General features: G+C 38.4%; 2 protein-coding genes across 4 annotated transcripts in view; both read right to left on the reverse strand.

The window, feature by feature from the left end:
* Positions 1-21,222, reverse strand: part of LOC124268713 (sulfotransferase 1E1-like) — a 61,049-nt gene that overhangs the window by 26,328 nt on the left and 13,499 nt on the right. The window lies entirely within an intron of this gene.
* On the reverse strand, positions 500-20,483 carry LOC124268716 (3-beta-hydroxysteroid sulfotransferase-like). 3 transcript variants are annotated; one of them, XM_046703717.1, is made up of 8 exons: positions 20,332-20,473; positions 18,965-19,063; positions 12,579-12,641; positions 10,972-11,195; positions 8,363-8,689; positions 4,059-4,165; positions 2,692-2,854; positions 500-1,628 (listed from the first exon to the last, which is right to left on the reverse strand). In XM_046703717.1, the coding sequence occupies exons 4-8, from the start codon at positions 11,111-11,113 to the stop codon at positions 1,510-1,512; spliced, it is 858 nt and encodes a 285-aa protein (XP_046559673.1). In that variant the 5' UTR covers positions 11,114-11,195; positions 12,579-12,641; positions 18,965-19,063; positions 20,332-20,473; the 3' UTR covers positions 500-1,509. The 3 variants fall into 3 exon arrangements, with proteins under 3 accessions (XP_046559673.1, XP_046559674.1, XP_046559676.1); XM_046703718.1 differs by lacking the exon at positions 12,579-12,641 and having other exon boundaries at positions 18,943-19,063; positions 20,332-20,474; XM_046703720.1 differs by lacking the exon at positions 500-1,628 and having other exon boundaries at positions 2,717-2,854; positions 4,051-4,165; positions 20,332-20,483.

A 21,222-nucleotide genomic window follows, 5' to 3' on the forward strand; every position in this document is an offset into this window, starting at 1 on the left:
TATTTAATGCAACAATTTCAATTCTGTATAAAAGTACAAAAATAACATATATTTAATGCATCAATTTCTCATTGTATCATATGAGTAGGCAAAGATAAGTACAAAAGAACAAAAATAAAGAGAGTCAAACCATCCAACATCCCTTGCGTCTTTCTTTGGTATGATACAATGTTTTGATAACTAATTAATAGTTAAGATCACAGTGCTCATCCGTCGAATGCATTTACTACTCTGAAATCAGAAATTCGACAGATCGGCACGCGACCCTGAGATATCAGCTAAGATAAGATAATCAATAGAGACAATTTCAATACACATGAAAAAGCATAAAAATATCTTTGAAATGACCCCTTGTGCCTGTGGGCAGCACGCGCATTTCATGCCAAGTGAGTCGACCTGGCTGAGCGACCTAATTGCCACCTATAGTCTGATCTATTGTTTTCAGCAGCTATTGGTATTTTTTCTACGTTTTGCCCGATTTTACGAGTAAACATGCTTTTCTGGATATCCTATTACGCATCCCTTTAAACGCCCAGTTAGGCTGATGTGGGTTATTTCGACATATGCTATTTGCAGTAGTGTAAATTTTAGGGATACAGAGTAACAGCCTAAAAACAGTTTATTTCTATTTCTAATACTTTAGTCCTACCCTGTACCCTGTAACTTAATCTGTTAGCGTTATGACGTGTTTGCATATGTAGTATGTTGACTTGTCTAATACCGTAAGATAAGTACAGTAGAGCTGAGTTATAGGATGATTCGATTTGAAATTGATTTGAAGTTTGATAGTTTAGTACAATTTCTTGAATTGTCGATGAGAAAAACAATTCGTCAGAAATGGTTTTTTCTTGTTCTTGGCAAAGAGATATTGTCTTAATTTCTTAAATTATAATCATTAACCGTCAAATGTCGCCAAACTTAGACTTCTTGGAAGGATTACAATATATGGATGAACAACTTCTTTATTTCAGTGAGAGCGACGTGTAGGTTCTGACGTCGTTACCAAGTGAATACTACACCTAAACGTCGCTCTCACTGTGATAAATAAGTTATTAATCTATATACATGTATTATTCTTCCTTACTACTCCAACTTCCAAATGCCTCTCACAATCTTACCTTTTTGTAATTTCACTTGGGTGAATCAATTTTTTTGAAAATCATATAATTATGATTGATTAGCTTAAAATGTAAGTAAAATGTCTACTAAATGCAAAGTAACTCTTTTACCTTTCCCACAATCTAACCTTTTCTTATATCTTGGGTGAATCAGTTTTCTGAAAATCATATAATTATGATGGATTAGCTTAAAATGTAAGTAAAATGTCTACTAAATGCAAAGTCCCTTTTACCATTCCCACAATCTAACCTGTTTTGAAAACTTGGGTTGTTGAATTTTCTGAAAATCATATAATTATGATGGATTAGTCAGTGATGGTGTCACGATTCCTCAGACAACCAAAGACAACCAACTACGACAACGAACTGCGACATGTTGTCAGTATGGACTTCAATGCTGTCTGTACATATTGTAGAACTTGGAATCTTTCATCTTTTCGTCGTGGTAGACACGGTTGAAATATTCGCTCAGCTCTGCAGAAAAGTTGTCCTTCCATGCTCCGATCTTTCCTAAATTTAAAATGACGTCATGATAACCCACAATATCAACATTTACGTACAACACAATTATTTGTTTGTTTGTTGCTTCACAATTTTACAAGACAAGAACAAAACCCGCCATAAGATCCCCGTTAGAATTGGTTTTCAGCAACCCATGCTTGTTGTAAGACTGACTGATTGACTGAGTTTAGTTTTAAGCCGCTTTTAGCAATATTCCAGCAATATCATGGCGGGGGACACCAGAAATTGGCTTAACACATTGTGCCCATGTGGGGAATCGAACCCGGGTCTTCGGCGTGACGAGCCAACGCTTTAACCACTAGGCTACCCCACCGCCGCTTGTTGTAAGAAGTGACTAACAGGATCGGGTGGTCAGGCTCGATGACCTCCTTGACACATTCCTTGTATCCCAGTTGCATAGATCGATGCCCATGCTGCTGATCACTGGATCGTCTGATCAGACTTGATTATTTACAGACCGCCACCATAGCGGGAATATTGCTGAATCAGACCTTTTAACCAATCAGAGAACATACATACTTTAAGGTTAAAATTCAATACTGTACTGAAGCATATTTGTTCTTGCTTGAAAGTTGTCTGGAGGCTTTGGGGGTGAGTGAGTTCGCCATATGTTAGCAATATTCCAGCAATATCACGGCAGAGGAGACCAGAAATATGCCTCACACATTGTACCCATGTGCCTTCAGCATTGTGAGTGGACTCTTTAACAATAGGCTACCCCACCCCCTCCTGGAGTCTTTGGACACTACCCCATGAGAATATTGAATTAAAAACCTCACGGCTCATTAAACTAAAAAACCCTATGACTTCACGGTTGGTTGGTCAGAAAAGGTACCCTGCTGCTGTTCACACTATCAATCACATGTTCAGCCAGTACAGTCCTCCCTTGGAACTGGAATTACCCAAATGTTTTTATAAAAATTATCAAAATGGTCCTGTGTTGAAAACATTCAGCCATTAAAGATACAACAGTGATACAGTAGGGAAATAAAAAGGTTGTTATTGCCTGGAGGCGAGGTGTACGGATTATTGAGGTTACAGTCTATAATACCTTGAACAAAATGAACACTCTTCCCCTCCAGCTTATCTGTAACGGAGTGCTTGTCTCGTATCATGTTGTCAAGGCTACACTTCTCCACGACTCGTCTCCGAAACTTGTCATCTGTTTTCGTGTTGAGAAATTTGTCGATTCTTTCAATTTCTCGAACTGGTTGCTGTAAACATGAAAAGGGATAACACATAACGTCATCGCCAGACGTTTAATCTGTCTGGGTATTCCGGAAGATCGACTGTGGCAAGTAAATAGGAATGAAGAGTTTATGTATGGATCACTGATATCAATGATGACTTTGACAGAATATCAACCCCTGAGGTTATTCAGTCCCAACTATCTGATACCATTAGGCTTTAAAGGAGTGATTGAGTGGGGTAATTCCAGCAATATTCCAGCAATATCACTGAGGGAGACAGCAAGGCCTCATATATTGATTTGATTTGATATTGGTCCCATGCGGGGAATTGATTCCGGGTCTTCAAGTGAACCCTTTAACCACTTGGTTAACACAGTGCCCAGGCTTTACAGCCCCACCCCACCCCAACCCGTCCAGCATTGTTATGCTCATAAACCTAATTGCAGTCACTTAAAACATCGTTGAATGAGTAAAGTTTCAATCAGAGGAGGTTTCTGATGTGCCCAAGGGACAACAAACTACTGGCCAACCTGTTTCAAATCCATCCAATCATAGGTTGCCAATACTCAGGGGTGATTCTGGGATATGGCAATCAGAGGTTTCTGATGTGCCCAAGGGACAGCAAACTACTGGCCAACCTGTTTCCCGACAATCACTTAAAACATCTGTTGAATCATAGGTTGCCAATACTCAGTGGGTGATTCTTGGGATATGGCAATCAGAGGTTTCTGATGTGCCCAAGGGACAGCAAACTACTGGCCAACCTGTTTCCCGACAATCACTTAAAACATCTGTTGAATCATAGGTTGCCAATACTCGGTGGGTGATTCTCGGGATATGGCACCTGGCTGTTTTTCATCATTATACCAAGGTATTGTTGATTGTTCTTCCTGTTATGGATGAACCAGGAAACAAACTCAACCTAATTTTCTGCACTGAACCTGAAATTCTGTTTTGTTTGCTTTTTAACACTGCAGTCAGCAATAATCCAGCTTCATGTCGATCGTCTGTTAATAGGAGTCTAATGCATACAATACAGTGATCAAAACCATGAGCATCGATTTACGCATTTGGGATACGGTGACATATGAGTCAATTAAGTCAGCGAGCCTGAGTCTGATCTGATACCGTTAGCTACCTCTTACAACAAGCATCGGTTGCTGAAGATCATCACGGATACCTGAAATAGTGCTCACATCAGGACAGAAACACTCACTCACTCACTTACTGTCACAAGATCCTCAAAGCGGACCACTAAAATCGATGAGGAGTGCTGAGGATTGACCATGGCCTTCTCCCAGTTCTTCACGTGATCGAACCAGGAGCCCCAATCAACTGTTAAAGGAATATACATAATAAACTATCAAAACAACTCAACTTTTCATAGGGATAATCGGAAATACCATGTGACATTCTATGTGCATATACACATTATGTATGAGAATCACATTTGTGTATCAAGGTGAGATATTCCTGTCAAGATTTGAATTGTACGAACTTATGTAAGGGATAACAAGTAGTTGGCCACCCAAGCCAATGAAGTAGGAACACATACAGGAACACACACACGAATGCATTTACAGGCAGCACAACACAATATATGTACCAACACACAGGAACATATATAGCAGCACGCACAGGAACACATGTACCAACACACAGGAACATAAACAGAAGCAAGAACTGGAATATATTTACCAACACACATGAACATATACAGCAGCACACACAGGAACACATGTACCAACACACAGGAACATATCCAGCAGCACTCAAAGGAACACATGTACCAACACACAGGAACATATCCAGCAGCACACACAGGAACACATGTACCAACACACAGAAACATATACAGCAGCACACACAGGAACACATGTACCAACACACAGAAACATATCCAGCAGCCCGCACAGGAACACATGTACCAACACACAGAAACATATACAGCAGCATGCATAGGTACACATGTACCAACACACAGGAACATATACAACCGCACGCACAGGAATACACAGGAACATATACAGCAGCACACACAGTAACATATACAGCAGCACACAGAGGAACATATACAGCAGCACGACAGTAACATATACAGCAGCACACACAGAGGAACATATACAGCAGCACACACAGTAACATATACAGCAGCACACACAGTAACATATACAGCAGCACACACAGTAACATATACAGCAGCAGCACACACAGTAACATATACAGCAGCACACACAGTAACATATACAGCAGCACACACAGTAACATATACAGCAGCAGCACACACACGAACATATACAGCAGCACACACAGTAACATATACAGCAGCACACACAGTAATATCAGCAGCACACACAGGAACACATGTACCAACACACAGTAACATATACAGCAGCACACACACAGGAACATATACAGCAGCGCACACATGTAACATATACAGCAGCACACACAGTAATATCAGCAGCACACACAGGAACACATGTACCAACACACAGGAACATATACAGCAGCACACACAGTAACATATACAGCAGCACACACAGTAACATATACAGCAGCACACACAGTAACATATACAGCAGCACACACAGTAACATATACAGCAGCACACACAGTAACATATACAGCAGCACACACAGGAACACATGTACCAACACACAGGAACATATACAGCAGCATGCACAGGAATACAAAAGAACATATACAGCAGCACACACAGGAACATATACAGCAGCACACACAGTAACATATACAGCAGCACACACAGTAACATATACAGCAGCACACACAGGAACACATGTACCAACACACAGGAACATATACAGGAGCACACACAGTAACATATACAGCAGCACACACAGTAACATATACAGCAGCACACACAGTAACATATACAGCAGCAGGCACAGGAACACATGTACCAACACACAGGAACATATACAGCAGCACGCATAGGAACACATGTACCAACACACAGGAACATATACAGCAGCACGCATAGGAACACATGTACCAACACACAGGAACATATACAGCAGCACGCATAGGAACACATGTACCAACATACAGGAACATATACAGCAGCACACACAGGAACACATGTACCAACACACAGGAACATATACAGCAGCACGAACAGGAACACAGGTACCAACACAGAGGAACATATACAACTGCACGCACATTAAAAAAATGTACCAACACACAGGAACATATACAGCAGCACGACAGGAACACATGTACCAACACACAGGAACATATACAACAGCACGCACAGGAATACACAGGAACATATAAAGCAGCACACACAGGAACATATACAGCAGCACACAGAGGAACATATACAGCAGCACGACAGGAACACATGTACCAACACACAGGAACATATACAACAGCACGCACAGGAATACACAGGAACATATAAAGCAGCACACACAGGAACATATACAGCAGCATGCACAGGAACACATGTACCAACACACAGGAACAATAACAGCAACATGCACAGGAACATATGTACCAACACACAGAAACATATACAGCAGCACTCACAGGAACACATATACCAACACACAGGAACACATACAGAACCATGCACAGGAACACATGTACCAACACACAGGAACATACAGGAACAGGTGAGGTGAAATTGGGTTTAACGTTGCACTTAAGAATATTTCGCTCATATGACGACGTGCATGCGTGTGTATGTGCGGCTGCTTGTACTAGCCCATACTGAACCTGGTTTTATAGTGCTAGCCCACTGAGATACCATGCCGCAGTTAAGCATGAATACCCCACTCAGACACAGTATACTGACTCCGAGCTGACCAGTCCGTGTTGTACCCATTAATGCCGAGCGCCAGGCAGGGTCCAACAAGTACCATATTTTAACGTCTTTTGGTATGACGCGGCCGGGGATTGAACCTGCGACCTTCTGCTCTCCGGGAGGACGCTCTAACCACTACACCACAGAGGCGGTCGCACATACAGGAACACATATAGCAACACAAAGGAACAAACTGGAATACACACAGGAACATAAAGGAACGTACAAGAACACACATACAGGAACACATACACTAGCACATACAGGAACACATAGAGCAACACACAGAAACAAATGGGAATGCACACAGGAATGCATACGTCAACACACAGGAGCATATATAGCATCATACACAGGAACATACAGGAACACACACAGGAACGCATACGTCAACAGACAGGAGCATATATAGCATCATACACAGGAACACACAAAGGAACATATACAACAACACACAGAGGAACACAGCTACACATACAGGAACATATACAGTCAAATCCCGATGAGTCGAATGCCGGTGTCTCGAATATTATGCATAACTCGAAGTACCTGTCGGTCCCGACCATTCCCTGTTATAGTTGTCATCATTTGAATACCGGTTACACGAATTCGTCTCATAAATACACACAATGACTCGAGAAGGAAATTTGGTCCCATGAGATTCAAACAACAGCAATCTTGTATACATAAGCCGAAGTCAGTCAATGAGAAGTTGATTGGTGTAGCAAACTGATCCAATTAACAAACCAGTGCGGCTCACACCTTTCCGCCATTGACGGGTGAGTTCAAAAGGCAGATTAGTGATTTTACGGAAATCACTGTCTGTGCTAATCAGACTGGAACTGATAAGGTGCCCCTATTAGTGATATGGAAATCATTAGGTAAACAAATGCTTAGGTGGAGGAATTAGGACTGGATCATCTTTTTTTCTACCCTCATAGACATACCTATGTCTCGAATACATCGATAAGTCAAATGTATTACTTGGTCCCCAGCGATTCGACTCATCGGGATTTGACTGTAGTAACACACAGGAACATACAGCAACACACATGAACACATACAGTATCACACACAAGAACACACAGCAAGACACATAGGAACACACAGCAAGACACCGGAACACATACAGTAGCACACTTGGGAACACATACAGCAACAAAAATACACTGATGGGAACACATACAGCAACAAAAATACACTGATGGGAACACATACAGCAACAAAAATACACTGATGGGAACACATACAGCAACAAAAATACACTGATGGGAACACATACAGCAACAAAAATACACTAATGGGAACACATACAGCAACAAAAATACACTGATGGGAACACATACAGCAACAAAAATACACTGATGGGAACACATACAGCAACAAAAATACACTGATGGGAACACATACAGCAACAAAAATACACTAATGGGAACACATACAGCAACAAAAATACACTGATGGGAACACATACAGCAACAAAAATACACTGATGGGAACACATACAGCAACAAAAATACACTGATGGGAACACATACAGCAACAAATATACACTGATGGGAACACGTACAGCAACAAAAATACACTGATGGGAACACATACAGCAACAAAAATACACTAATGGGAACACATACAGCAACACACACATGAATACATGCAGCAATGCACACCACAACACACATAGGAGCGTGCAAACATACGTTTGCCATTTAGGAATAACTTCATCCAGTCTGCAAGAGGACATATCTCAACCTCTCTGTCCCGAAAATACTTTTTCATCAGCTGATACCAAGAGCAGGTGACATCTCGTGGGTCTCTCAAAACATAAACAATTTTCAACTTCTTTTCCAGTGCCGCTTTGGGGAGAAGTTCAAAATGCATGTGTCCATTGAGAACTCGGGGTAAAGGAAGATGTGCAAGCTTCTCATTGGATCTTTGCTCGATGTGAAAGTCTTCCTTCCTGTAGGGTATCGTGTCGTCACACTTCCTCAACAGCATGTTGATTACTTCAAAACACCAGTGAGTCCCTGCCACATGGAAGAAGATCGTAAACGACAGGGACTAAATAAATAAAAGAAGAAGACAAAGTCATCAATATCCCCCGCAATGGCAAAATACTCTTCATGAATATGTCTACTAGTTATGATTATGTCACTTGTTTTGGTGTGTACATGTATATGGCAAAGTGGAAGGAGAGTATTGAAAGGTTTTTAAGTTCTGCTCCAGAAAGGAGCACTACCACAAAATTCAGTCGAAGCCAAATTTGTTGCCATGGAAACACAAAAAGCATTTTATTCAGAATTTCAAAACTACCAAAAGGCACCAGTACACCACCAGACCTATCCATGTGCCAAGTTTGGCGAAGAAATATTGTTGCCATGGAAACACAAAAAGCATTTTATTCAGAATATAGCAAAACTACCAAAAGGCACCAGTACACCACCAGACCTATCCATGTGCCAAGTTTGGCGAAGAAATATTGAACGGTTTTAAAGCTCTGCTCTGGAAAAGCTAAATGTGCACGCACACACGCACGCACGCACACACGGAGCACATTTTAATACCGCCCGCAAAACGTGTTGCGGGGGATAATAATCGTCTCAGAAAATGCTTGAAAAAAACCATGTATGCTTCAGACTGTTGAACAAAGAACACATTGTCTGCCTCATAAAATGCATATTTTCAAATGCTATTCATTATTCAATAGGCTTATAGTTTTAATGTTTTCCAGCTATAGCTGCTGCCATACAAAATCCCAGCTAATGACCAGGAAGGTCATGAGTTTCGTATAATTCGTATGTAATGAGACCGAGTGTGGTATTTTATTTATTACCCACGTCTGACATGCATTAAATTGACAAAATAGCGTATTTTTGTTCTTATTTTGGTTTCAAAAAGAAACCGGTTTCATAAAGAGGTTGCGGAAGAGTTTTGTACTGTAGTACAATATTTGCATGACGTCACACTGTAATGACGTCACTGCCATGGTAACCGACGTTACGATGCATGTCAGTTGCCATCGCCTCGTACAGTAAACTACTCCGTAGCACCGCGTTTCTTTGTTTGCAGTTGCATCATTCGGCTAACATCACTGATGGAAACATTGCGCTTATGTTTTTCGACAGATATAATGTCTCAGTTCGACTCACAATTAAACAGCGACACGGCAACGATCATAATGTTTACATTCCCACAATGCATTTAAGTTGTAGAATGAATGAATTCACGTGTTTGTTATGAATAAAAAGTAGTTACGTCAGAATGTGACCTAATTGAGAGGTCATCGGTTATCCAATCAAATCGTTAGAATCTCAGGTCAAGTCGTTACGACACAGGTCAACGCGGTACGACACTTGTGTGACGCACGAGATTAGTATGCAACTACCCATACGTTGACCACGTGGGTAATAAAACCAATTATTGATCAAGGCAAAGTATATATCATGATATATACGTGTAGATATACCATAGTATACATGGATAAACATTGCTTTTGATTGGACACTTTCTGAGTACTAATAAATACATGTCGGCTGAAATCCAGGCTTGACCAAGAAAGTCACCTTTGACAAATGTTCTATTAAAAGATCACTGAGAACATGTGATGACACCATAGTCCTGTCTCTCACACACAACTTTCACAGAGAGTTGGTTTGTTTGTTTGTGATTCACATTATGTGAATGTTATCTCATAGTTCTGTAATAAATCAAAACTTACGTTGACAAACATACAAGGACTGAAGTCATATGAAATAACTATTCAGAAGATGTCCTTAATAAACAGGGGTCTTGTCTTGCTGCAGACAAAGTAAAACTGCATTGTCTACTAAGATTTCCGATTCCATGTAAACAAGAAATGAGTGAGTCTACTTTTACGCCTTCAGATATATCCCAGGGCTCGATTTAAGAGATGTTCACCTACTCGCACCAGGAGCAACTAGAGATGAAAGCCTAGTTGCACTGACCAAATTCCAGTTGCACTGCTTTTATTGTGATATGTAATGAAAGAAATATGCTATTGAATTATTTAGGTGTTTTATTCAGAGGTTTACCCACTCAAAAATTGACCTGGTGCAAGTTAGACTAATAACTAGGTTGCATTTTGCAATATTGGATTGCACCAGTGCAAGTAACAAAGCAATAAATCGAGCCCTGTATCCAGATTATATGCTGGGGGTGTCGCATATTTTACACATGAGAGGAATTGAAATTTTTCTCAGGATTGATGCCAAAACGGTTATACAATTTCTTCCTTAACACCAGTTATTATTTTAATAAAGGACACACATTAGTACAAGGTGTTATTTACCAGATCGCATATATCCACACAACATTACGTCATCATCGTTCATGTCCACATCCATCATGTTCCGGATGATCTCCTCATCAAAGACGGATGGGTAGCGAACGCCGTTTACTTCCAGTATTGGGTATTTCGCTTTGCGGGTCATTCTCGGGTGACACGTATATAATTGGCATGATTGTAGAATGCTCAAGTATCAAATGTGATGCAGATCAAGAAAAGTGTCCAATCTGCAAATAAGAACATGAATGCCTATGAATATTATGTTTACCATTCTATAATACAAGATATTTTCTCGTCTACTGCTTCAACACAAGATACACAGACAGCGTATTCAGTACAATGGCCATAAATACAAATGTTTGATTGGATGAATTACATTTGAATGAAATGACTGCTTGAGTTTCTCTGGGCTGTTTGACTTTACATGAATCTGAACATGTGTCATATACAGCATCTGACTTCAGGTGACAGTTTTAGATACAGCTGTTACAGTTTGAGAGTTGCTATCCTGTTTATTACAATTATGTTTCAGAGATGAAATATCCTCACAAACAAGCAATACATGCAGAGCATCAATATCAATGTCAATCATGGATCTTTTATAGGTGCTTCATGTCTTTGAATGGTATTTTGAAGTAACACATATATGGAAGAGAGTTTTATGGATGTCAACTCCATGTGGGGAATAGAACCCAGGTCTTCGGCATGATGAGCGAACGCTTTAACCACTAGGCTACCTCACCGCCCTCATAAAAAATGAAGCGTTATGGATGTCAACTACTTTATTATGAGGAAAATAACGTTTCGGAGTATATACTTACTGGGGCGGTGGGTTAGCCTAATGGTTAAAGCGTTGGCTCGTCACCCCGATGACCCGGGTTCGAATTCCCACATGGGCTCAATGTGTGAAGCCCATTTCTGGTGTCCCCTGCTGTGATGTTGCTGGCATATTACTTAAAGCAGCGTAAAAACCAAACTCAGTCAGTCAGTATATACATACTCCTTCGTCAGGTGAAGTAAGTAAGAGTAAGTATCTACTCTGAAACATTGTGTTCCTCATATTAAGAAGTTGACATCCATAACGCTTCATGTTTTATGAGGGCGGCTGTGTAGCCAAGTGGTTAAAGTGTTCGCTCGTCACGCCGAAGACCCGGGTTCGAGTCCCCACATGGGTACAATGTGTGAAGCCCATTCTGGGGTCCCCCGCCCTGATATTGCTGGAATATTGCTAAAAGGGGCGTAAAATTAAACTCACTCACTCAGGTTTTATGTTACTATATTTTATGTTGACTAATTTCTTTGGTTCATTAATTATCCAGGTATAACATCTGGCAATATGTATGCAAGTCAACTCACATAAATATCAAAGTACTTAACTAAATTTCCAATTTTGGGGGTGTACAGGGCCTATAAAATATGCAAATATGAACAGCAACTTTCAGGTCATAAATAGCAATAAAAACCAATTAGGTCAGTTTCATGTTGAACTTGAATTGAGTATCACAGCTGGTCTCTAAAATCCAAAAACGTGTTCATTTAATCCTAGCATTTATCTTGCAAGTCACTATTGCAACAATCCTTTTACCCTTTTCAATACAACTCGTACCCACCTGTCTGCAACGGGCCTGCATTAGAAGCTACCAAGTAAGCTGTCACTCAAACTCCTTTGTAATCTGAAGCAAGGAATAACTCTCTAGCACAGAACATATAAATGCAATTCAAGACATGACTATAGCATTATGTGTTTATCAACTGCACATGAAATTCAACTTTAATAAAGGATCAACATTTTCTGACAATAATTAGTTTTAATTATTAATGTAATTTAAATGTTCAGTGTATGGGACTTTTGTATATCCCCCTAAATCATCTTTAAGGTTTAACCTGGTTTTATATGAAGCAAGTCAGGCAGATTCTCAGATGTACTAAGATAAGACATGTAAGATAGTATTCTTATTTAATAGGAATATGATATGAATGGGACGAATCAAATCAATAGAAGGAGATACGACTAGATTGATTTCATCACAAAAAGTCTTTAACCAAAATTACTTTGGATCACTGAGTCTGTTTTTCCTTGAAAGATCAAACTATCATAAGGAGAATCAACAACATCTCCCAGAAAAGAGTCAGTAATGTCATCACGGATGTAATCCGTAGGGCTGCTCAATATAACCGGTTTACCGGTATTTACCGGTTCACACATGAAACCGATACGTATTGCGATACCAGTATTTGATCGAAAACCGGTATTTTGACTTGCATTCGAAAAACTTCGTAACACTCGGAAATCCTTATATATTTCCTTTTTTCATTTTTGCCAAAAATAATTCACATTTTTATTTTTAATCATGAATAAAAGTTGTTATTAAAGCTTAATCAAGCATAGTGATTTTGCAGTGCATTTGCTCTATAAATCAAGCATTACCTCGATTATAAGTAGTTTTTTGTGTAAAAATACTTCACGCAATATATTGCAATACATGCTTTCGCATCGCAATATATCGCAATATGAAAATTCTCTGCAATACACATCCCTAGTAATACGTTATCTTTAACGTAAGGTCACCAGAAAAGGCCATATATGCTAACATAATTTTCAGAGATGACTGTCTTTATTCGTATTACCTGATGAAATACAGGGAATACCATCACAATCCAATGACAAACAAAATCTTTTGAATAAATACACAATAGCATTTTCAAACTTATCAAAGTTGATCACAAAGTCAACATTAAAGGTAAAAGCAACAACAAACACAACAAAGGTGAAGATACATTACTGTAAAGATGTAATTCTAATTAGTTGCTGAATATTGGGATGAGTGAATTCCATTTAATATTGAAATTTTCAATTTCATTGTTTCTCTTTGAAAAAAAAAATTCTACGGAAAATATCTCCTTTAATACCTTTTTATAATTAATGAATTTTGGAATTGACTTTTTAATATTACATAAATTGATATGTTTTTTGGCAGAGAAATGATTTGATTTAGTAATGCATCATTATGCAATGTACCAAACCAAATCAAATATTTTGTAATGTTTATTTTTCATGGCAAGTGGTTATTAATCCAGAGTTACAGATCATTCCAGAATTTCCTGCTTTCACAACATTCCCAAAAAACATAACAAATGCTCTCAGAAAGGTCATTGCAAAAACTACACAAATCATTGTCAATCAGGTTCATTTTCAATAATTCTTTTTTCGTATAAATAACTCTTTGCAAAATCTGTATTGAAAATGAAGAAGTTAACATCTTTTAATGCCTGTCTATAGAAGTTAATTTTTTTGTGCCAATCAAATTCACAATCACTGAATATCATTTCCCATTTAGTACAAATTTCAAGTTTATCAGCTAGTCATAAAATAATCTTGAACCCTTTGAGAGCTTTAACATATTTCTTTGGTAAACATTGATGTATAAATTGTAGGAAGGAATGATTCTTGTCCCTTTAATAACATTTTTCCAAATATCAGGTAAGATGTGAAGTAGATAGTTAAAGTCTAATAGTGTCCCTCTTATTTTGTATTTTATCTTTAACTTATCAAAAGGCATAAATCCATGTTCATCACATAAATCTTTTACTGTCAATAAACCCTTATCTGCCCAGTGTCTAATAACATGGCAAAGGTTTTTATAATTATGATTGAGCCATAATGGTTCTGCAAGAATGAGATCAATATTGTCAGAATCAGCATTAAACTTTTTGCAATAATTGTTCCATTCTTTTAAAACATCCAATTAGCAGAGCTCCAGATAAGGTTTAGCTCATGTGGGTACTGTACCCACTGTATATTTTTGGAGTGGGTATTATGAATGTTGAGTGGGTATTTCATTTTCAGTTACCCACTGCTTTCAAATATGTGGGTATTTCAGTCATTTTACTCACCTAAGTATTGTGTCATTGAGTAAGTTTACTAAGCAGGTATGTTCTGCCTCATGTCATACCTAATTAAAACCAACTTAAATATAATGGAAATGATTCATAAAATATCACTCATCCTATACTGACAGTACAACACTTGTCCTATACTAACAGTACAACTTGATAGCAATCGATGTCTTTTTCATTGCGCAAGCTATTTTTATAATATATTCTGTACGCATTTGTTTTAAACTTTTTACGTATCTAACATTTTAAATGCGTAATTGGTACGCAGCAATTATTTTTCAATGCGTAATTGGAAATTTTCTATGCGTATTTTACCCGGATACGCAGCTTATCTGGGCCTCTGAATAAGGGTTTTCAATGTTGAGTATTCTGTCAACATTTGCTCCATACTTGAAGATATCATTATAAGGTATATTACAAGGAGTATTCTTGGATTATTTTTTACAGTAAAGTCTAAGAGTGGATAATTTTACAGCTTCAATAAATGTTTTTATATCAACCATATCCAGTCCCCCTTCAATCTATAATCTTTTCATTGTGATTCTTTTTATTTTATCATTCCAAATGAAGTTGAAAACAAAATGTTCGAGGGATTTGATAAAGTCATCTGGAGGATTGGGCAATGAACAGAAAATATGTACTAATTTTGAAATGGCTCATGTTTTTATGACAGTACTTTTTCCTATCAATGTCAAATGTCTTTTTCTCCATACTGCTAATAATCTGTTTACTTCTAGTCTTTTCTTGTATTAATTACCCATAGATCAGCAAGGTTTGGGGTAAATTTGATTCCCAGCACATCAAACTCTCCATTATACCATTCAATTTTCATTTTTTTACATAATATTTCTTCACTACCTGCCTTTGAGCCAATCCCGATTGCTTTAGTCTGATCTATATTTATAAGACCTGACATCTTATAAAAGTATTGATTGTTTCAATAGCTGCATAAAGTCTCTCATCTATACCATCAAGAAATAATTTGGTATCATCAGCAAATTGGCCTAACTTGTATTCTTCATCAATGACAATGCCTTTTATTCTATCATTATTTCTTATCATACATCCCAAGATTTCATCTACAATGAGGAATAAATATGGTGATAAGGGATCTCCCTGTCTACAACCCCTTTAATTTTTTAAGAATTCAGATAAGTGGCCATTTTGTGTCATGCAAGAAGTTGTGTGATATGTTAGGAGAGTAATCCTGGCATATTTCTTTTTTTTTTTTTTCAAACATGATGTCACATAATAATCTTGTATTTTCACTAATAGTTCTACCTGCAATAAACCTGTTTGGTTTTCATGTATAAGTAAGTCTGAAGTCTCTTTCACACGGTTTGTTATACATGCACTTAGTATTATATACACATGCACTTAGTATTATATACACATGCACTTAGTATTATATACAAAGCATTCAAAAGAGTGATTGGTCTCCAATTTTTAAACTGAGCTAGTAAGTAATAGTCAGCTTATATGGTGCTCATATCCAAGCACATTGCCTGCTCACGGCGCTACATACATTACTATCCCCGGTCATAGGACACTATCGTACTTTCCGATACTTTTTCAACTCCCTGGGGATCATACAGCCATGCTGCCTGTTAGGCGCAATGAACTAAACTCACATTGCCAGCAAATCCTCACGGGTACCCATTTTACAGCTGCATGAACTGAGACAATGTGGATGTGAGTATCTTCTCCAAGGATACTCGCAAATGTGCCCACCTCGGGACCCGAACCTAGGTGCCTCCACCGGGGATCGAACCCGGGCCTTCAGTGTGATAGGCAGACACCTTACCACTGCACTATTGTGCTCAACTGAGTTCTATCTTTATTTGCTTTGCACATGCATGTTATAACCCCTCTCTTCATTGTCAAAGATAATTCATTCTTAATAGAAACATCATTAACAAATCGGGAAATCCATATTTTAAGGTCTTCCCAGGAAAAATGAAAGAAATCAATTGGGAATGCATCAATATCAGGACTTTTACTGCTTTTCATATTTTTCACTGCAAAGGCAATTTCATCCTTATCAATATCTTTTTCGAGTTCTTCCCTTAATTCATTATTGTTTCAACATTCTGTAAATTAACATTTTGTTCCAAATTGCTTTTTGATGAATAGAGAGTCTTATAAAATGTTCTCAGCTGCTTTAAGATATAAATGTTATCTGTAAAGTGTAATCTCCTCGTTTTTGTCAGTAACAACTTAATTTATAGATTTGCTGAGAAACGTTTTTTCTTCTAGATTACAAAAGTATTTGGTCGGTTTTTCTCCTTCATACCATAAAATCCTATTTCTAATCTGAATACCTTTTAATTCCTCTTCCCTTATCTGTTCTAATTCCATCTTATGTTTTGAAACTTCTGACAGCATGGCCTCATCTTTATTTTGGAAATCTTTCATAGTCTTCACAGTCTTTTATTTTTATTTCAAATTCAGTAGTCTTATTATTTTTATCCTTTTTAAAAAAAGATGCAAAAGAGATAGCATTTATTTTAAGTTTAACCTTATCACAATTCTGATCAATATTGTTGATCTCAGATGAAGGAGTAATGGTATTAAATTTCCAATAACCCTTGCCTCTTTTCTGATTAACAGTGTTTGAGAGGGTTAATGATATAGCTGAATGGTCTGTTTTATAACCTGGTAAGATATCAGAATCCAAAGTTATATCAAACATATCGTGAGAAATCAGGAAACAAATCAAGTCTAGCTTGTTTCCTTGGATTCTTTTACCACCATGTATATTTTCTAGTATTCTTGTTCAATTTCCTCCATACATTTAAAAGGTCATAATTTTGTAAGTTTTCCATCACAATATCCCTTGATTTAGGATTATTTAAATATTTGTAATTTTCCAAAAACAAGATTCCAATCTCCAAAATTTACTAATGAATCATTGTCTGGGGAAAATATATTTTCAAATAGCTTGATATAGACATTAGGATCATCATTGTTTGGTCCATATCAGTTTGTTGATGTAAATCTTTTGTAGTAATGTCTACAGTAATGAAATTGCCATCTTCATCTTCAATGGTTTTGTGGATAGTAAGATCTACATCATTATTAAAGAGTATTGCCACTCCCATGGCGTCAGATCTGAAAGGTGCTATGATACTTTGAAGTCCCCATTCATTTCTCATAATATTGATGTCATCTTTAGCTAAATGGATATCTAGTAAATAGTGGGGCAGCCTAATGGTTAAAGCGTTGGCTCGTCACGCCGAAGACCTGGGTTCGAATCCCCACAATGTGTGAAGCCCATTTCTGGTGTCCCCCGCCATGATGTTGCTGGAATATTGCTAAAAGCGGCGTAAAACCAAACTCAGTCAGTCAAGTAAATAGATAATTGAGTAACACTTTTTTCTATGAATATTCATAACTTCCCTTTGTTTGTTTTTATCCCCTAGTCCTCTACAGTTTGCTGAAATCATTTTTATCTTTTGATGTTATCTGTAGACATTTATTGTCTCAGAAAAGTATATAATTTGACGTGAAGTAAAACAAAGTATGAATTGGGATGGCAAGGCAGTGTTTTAGTTGATTTTCTGAAATGAGGGTAGGCTCAAAGTATAAATTTGCTGAAGTTTTTGGGCTTTTGCTATCACTCAAGCTGAAATTAAAACAATTGAATTGAGAATAAATACAAGGTAAAAAGATGAGAAACGGTCATATACATTCAGTAACTGAGAAAATCTGTACAACAAAGCAATTTGAACCTGATAGGAACAAACTTTAGTCAACAAGTGAGGAAATGAAATAAATAAACAAAGAAACATGAAAAACTTAAAACAAAAGAAAACCCGAGGCCTGCTCTTTCACTGAATACTCCATATATAAATAAATCATCCCAAATGTGGAAAATGAAATATATAGATGTCAGCTGGCAATCATTATCGCTCGTGGTGTAGATACTGTATTGTTGTACAGTAGGAATTATACGGAACTCGGTAACCGTACTCGGCTAGGTATTCGGTAAAACCAGAAGGCCTCAATGGATGTCAAAGTCTTAGTAAAAACAAATGTACATCTGTGAAGTAGAACAGTAACGCTGTCAATACGTATCTGTTGATATATTTCAACGTACTCATTTCATGTGAAGCAAGATATCGCACTTGTCACTCACGTTGGCTCACAGGCTGACGGTCCCAAAACATCCGGTTAATAGTCTCGGAGTGAATGCGGTCTAAAAATAGCAAAGCACGTGTCAATGTTATGTTAACAACTGTGAATGTATCATGGTCACTTCTATAATCCTATTATCTGATTGTTCAAGGTGGTTGCACATTTAGGGCACATAAAATTCATGTCCATCTTTATTATAGTCAGCGAAAAAACAAAAGGGGCAGTGTCACAAACCAAGTGAAATTGAGAGAACCAGGGTGCCTCATCCATATCAATGTCTAATGTTCTACACTGTTGCTGGGGATTCTTTCTCACTTGAAGAGACAGCTCAATTCCCATTTCGAGGATCCTTGTTTGCAACCTGTATTTCTTTCTCGAAGGCGCGATTAGCAAGTCGACCTCTCTGTTTTTAGAAGCACTGGCACATCCGTACGAATAGTAACTTTCTTCTCTTTTAGTGAAGTAAAGTTTCTCAGTGCAGCATTAAACACAATTTGCCTCTACTTTTACAAACTTTACAACAATAGGTTTTGACATCGATGCTCTGAAATTCACAGGATCCGTGCTCTTACGAGGTAATCTATGCACGTTGACAAACAACATCTCAGCTGCATCTTTAACCCCCATCGCGCCGAAGGTCTCTCTACCTGCCAACTCGGAATCTTTATAGTCGGGTACACCATATATCAATAAATTGCTCTTGCGGGAATATAGTTCTTGAATTAATAGCTTCCTTTCGAAGTCTGCCTTCATTTCTTTCATATCCGACTTCAGGTTGTTTAGTTCGCTTGTGTTCGCTTGTGTTCGATTCTATTTCTTCCGCATTGAATTGAACTAAGGCCAAAATATCATCTGTTTTAGCGTGGATATCTTTGATTTCGTTTCCCATAGTGTCCAACCTACTTACTATTTAAGTAGTTTGTTCTCCGAAGGCGAGGGCAATGAACTGCTTCAGGTCTGATCTCTCGGTGTCGTCATGAGCAATGGCTGCCTGCCTACCCGGCGTGTTCATCATGTCAGATGAAGTATTTGGGTCTGCTCTGGGCTGCTGCTGAAATTCGGCCTCTTGTGTGACCGATCGAGGGTTTGAAATACATTCAGAGAGATTCTTGCCCCTAATCCGTCTCCTTTTGTTGGACATATTTGCTTAATTTCTGGATGTATCGAGAGCGAGCAAAATTAACATGCGACCATGAGCACAGCGCCACCGGAAGCTCCATAAACTTATCAAAGTTTGCATAAGTATCCACCCTCTAACCTGTGGGAACTCAACGAAGCGTCTCCCAAATGACTCACAAATCCAGTGGAAAATTATCTAAAACATTTTACCTGAGTGGCGGAACATCATGTCCCCGCATGCGTTCTATATTCCTTCGTGGTCGTCGCACCATCTACCTGATTTGACAACATTGGGAGTTGCCTGCACTGAAGTGTGTGTGTCTCACGTGCTACACTAACTACATCACTCCAGAGACGATCCGCGGACAAAAAGGTGGATGTGTTCCACTATCGCTGACTTTTTAAAAGTAGGTCGGTAATTCACGTCACAACCTGTGATTATCTGTGGTAAATTCTGTGACTCGTTATCGGGGATTCACAGGGGCTTGTAACGCTAAAAAGTGCCATCAAGTTATGTACTGTCACTCACGGGGTCTTGCCACTATATAGAAGGAAAGGGTGTAACGAGGTCAACACACCAAGTTCGTTTCAGGGCGAATTCAACAATGCCCACTGTATTTATCCCATTAAAAGTGTGCACACATTTTAAGCCAACAGATTTACCTACAAAATGAAACAAACAGCACAAAATTCGAAGCAGATTGAATATTACACTCCTTTCCTTTTATATAGTGCTAAGACCCCGTGAGTGACAGTGCATAACTTGATGGCAGTTTTTAGCGTTACAGAAACACCGAGGACAAGTGGGGTTGGTCTTGTTAAAGCTCATCACGTACCGCACGTACATTTGTTTCACTGTTCCAACTACTGCGGGGCAGCCTAGTGGTTAAAGCGTTCGCTCGTCACGCCGAAGACTCGGGTTCGATTCCCCACATGGGTACAATGTGTGAAGCCCATTTCTGGTGTCCCCCGCCGTGATATTGCTGGAATATTGCTAGAAGCGGCGTAAAACTAAACTCACTCACTCACCCACTCCAACTACTGCGCTTTCCCCCTTGTAATACAAACCAATAATAGCGATTTGAATCTATTATCATATTA

The sequence above is a fragment of the Haliotis rubra genome, unplaced genomic scaffold (assembly GCF_003918875.1).
Source record: "Haliotis rubra isolate DU_JTF1 unplaced genomic scaffold, ASM391887v1 Scf14, whole genome shotgun sequence".
Taxonomy (NCBI): domain Eukaryota; kingdom Metazoa; phylum Mollusca; class Gastropoda; order Lepetellida; family Haliotidae; genus Haliotis; species Haliotis rubra.

What these genes read in the sequence shown, in the direction of transcription:
- LOC124268716 (XM_046703718.1), bottom strand. Translation starts at nt 11,113, where the DNA reads ATGACCCGCAAAGCGAAATACCCAATACTGGAAGTAAACGGCGTTCGC. An exon ending in GTTATTCCTAAATGGCAAAC is followed by an intron (nt 4,166 to 8,362) that starts GTATGTTTGCAC and finishes TTCCTTTAACAG; the next exon opens with TTGATTGGGGCTCCTGGTTC. An exon ending in GAGTGTTCATTTTGTTCAAG is followed by an intron (nt 1,629 to 2,691) that starts GTATTATAGACT and finishes TTTTAAATTTAG; the next exon opens with GAAAGATCGGAGCATGGAAG.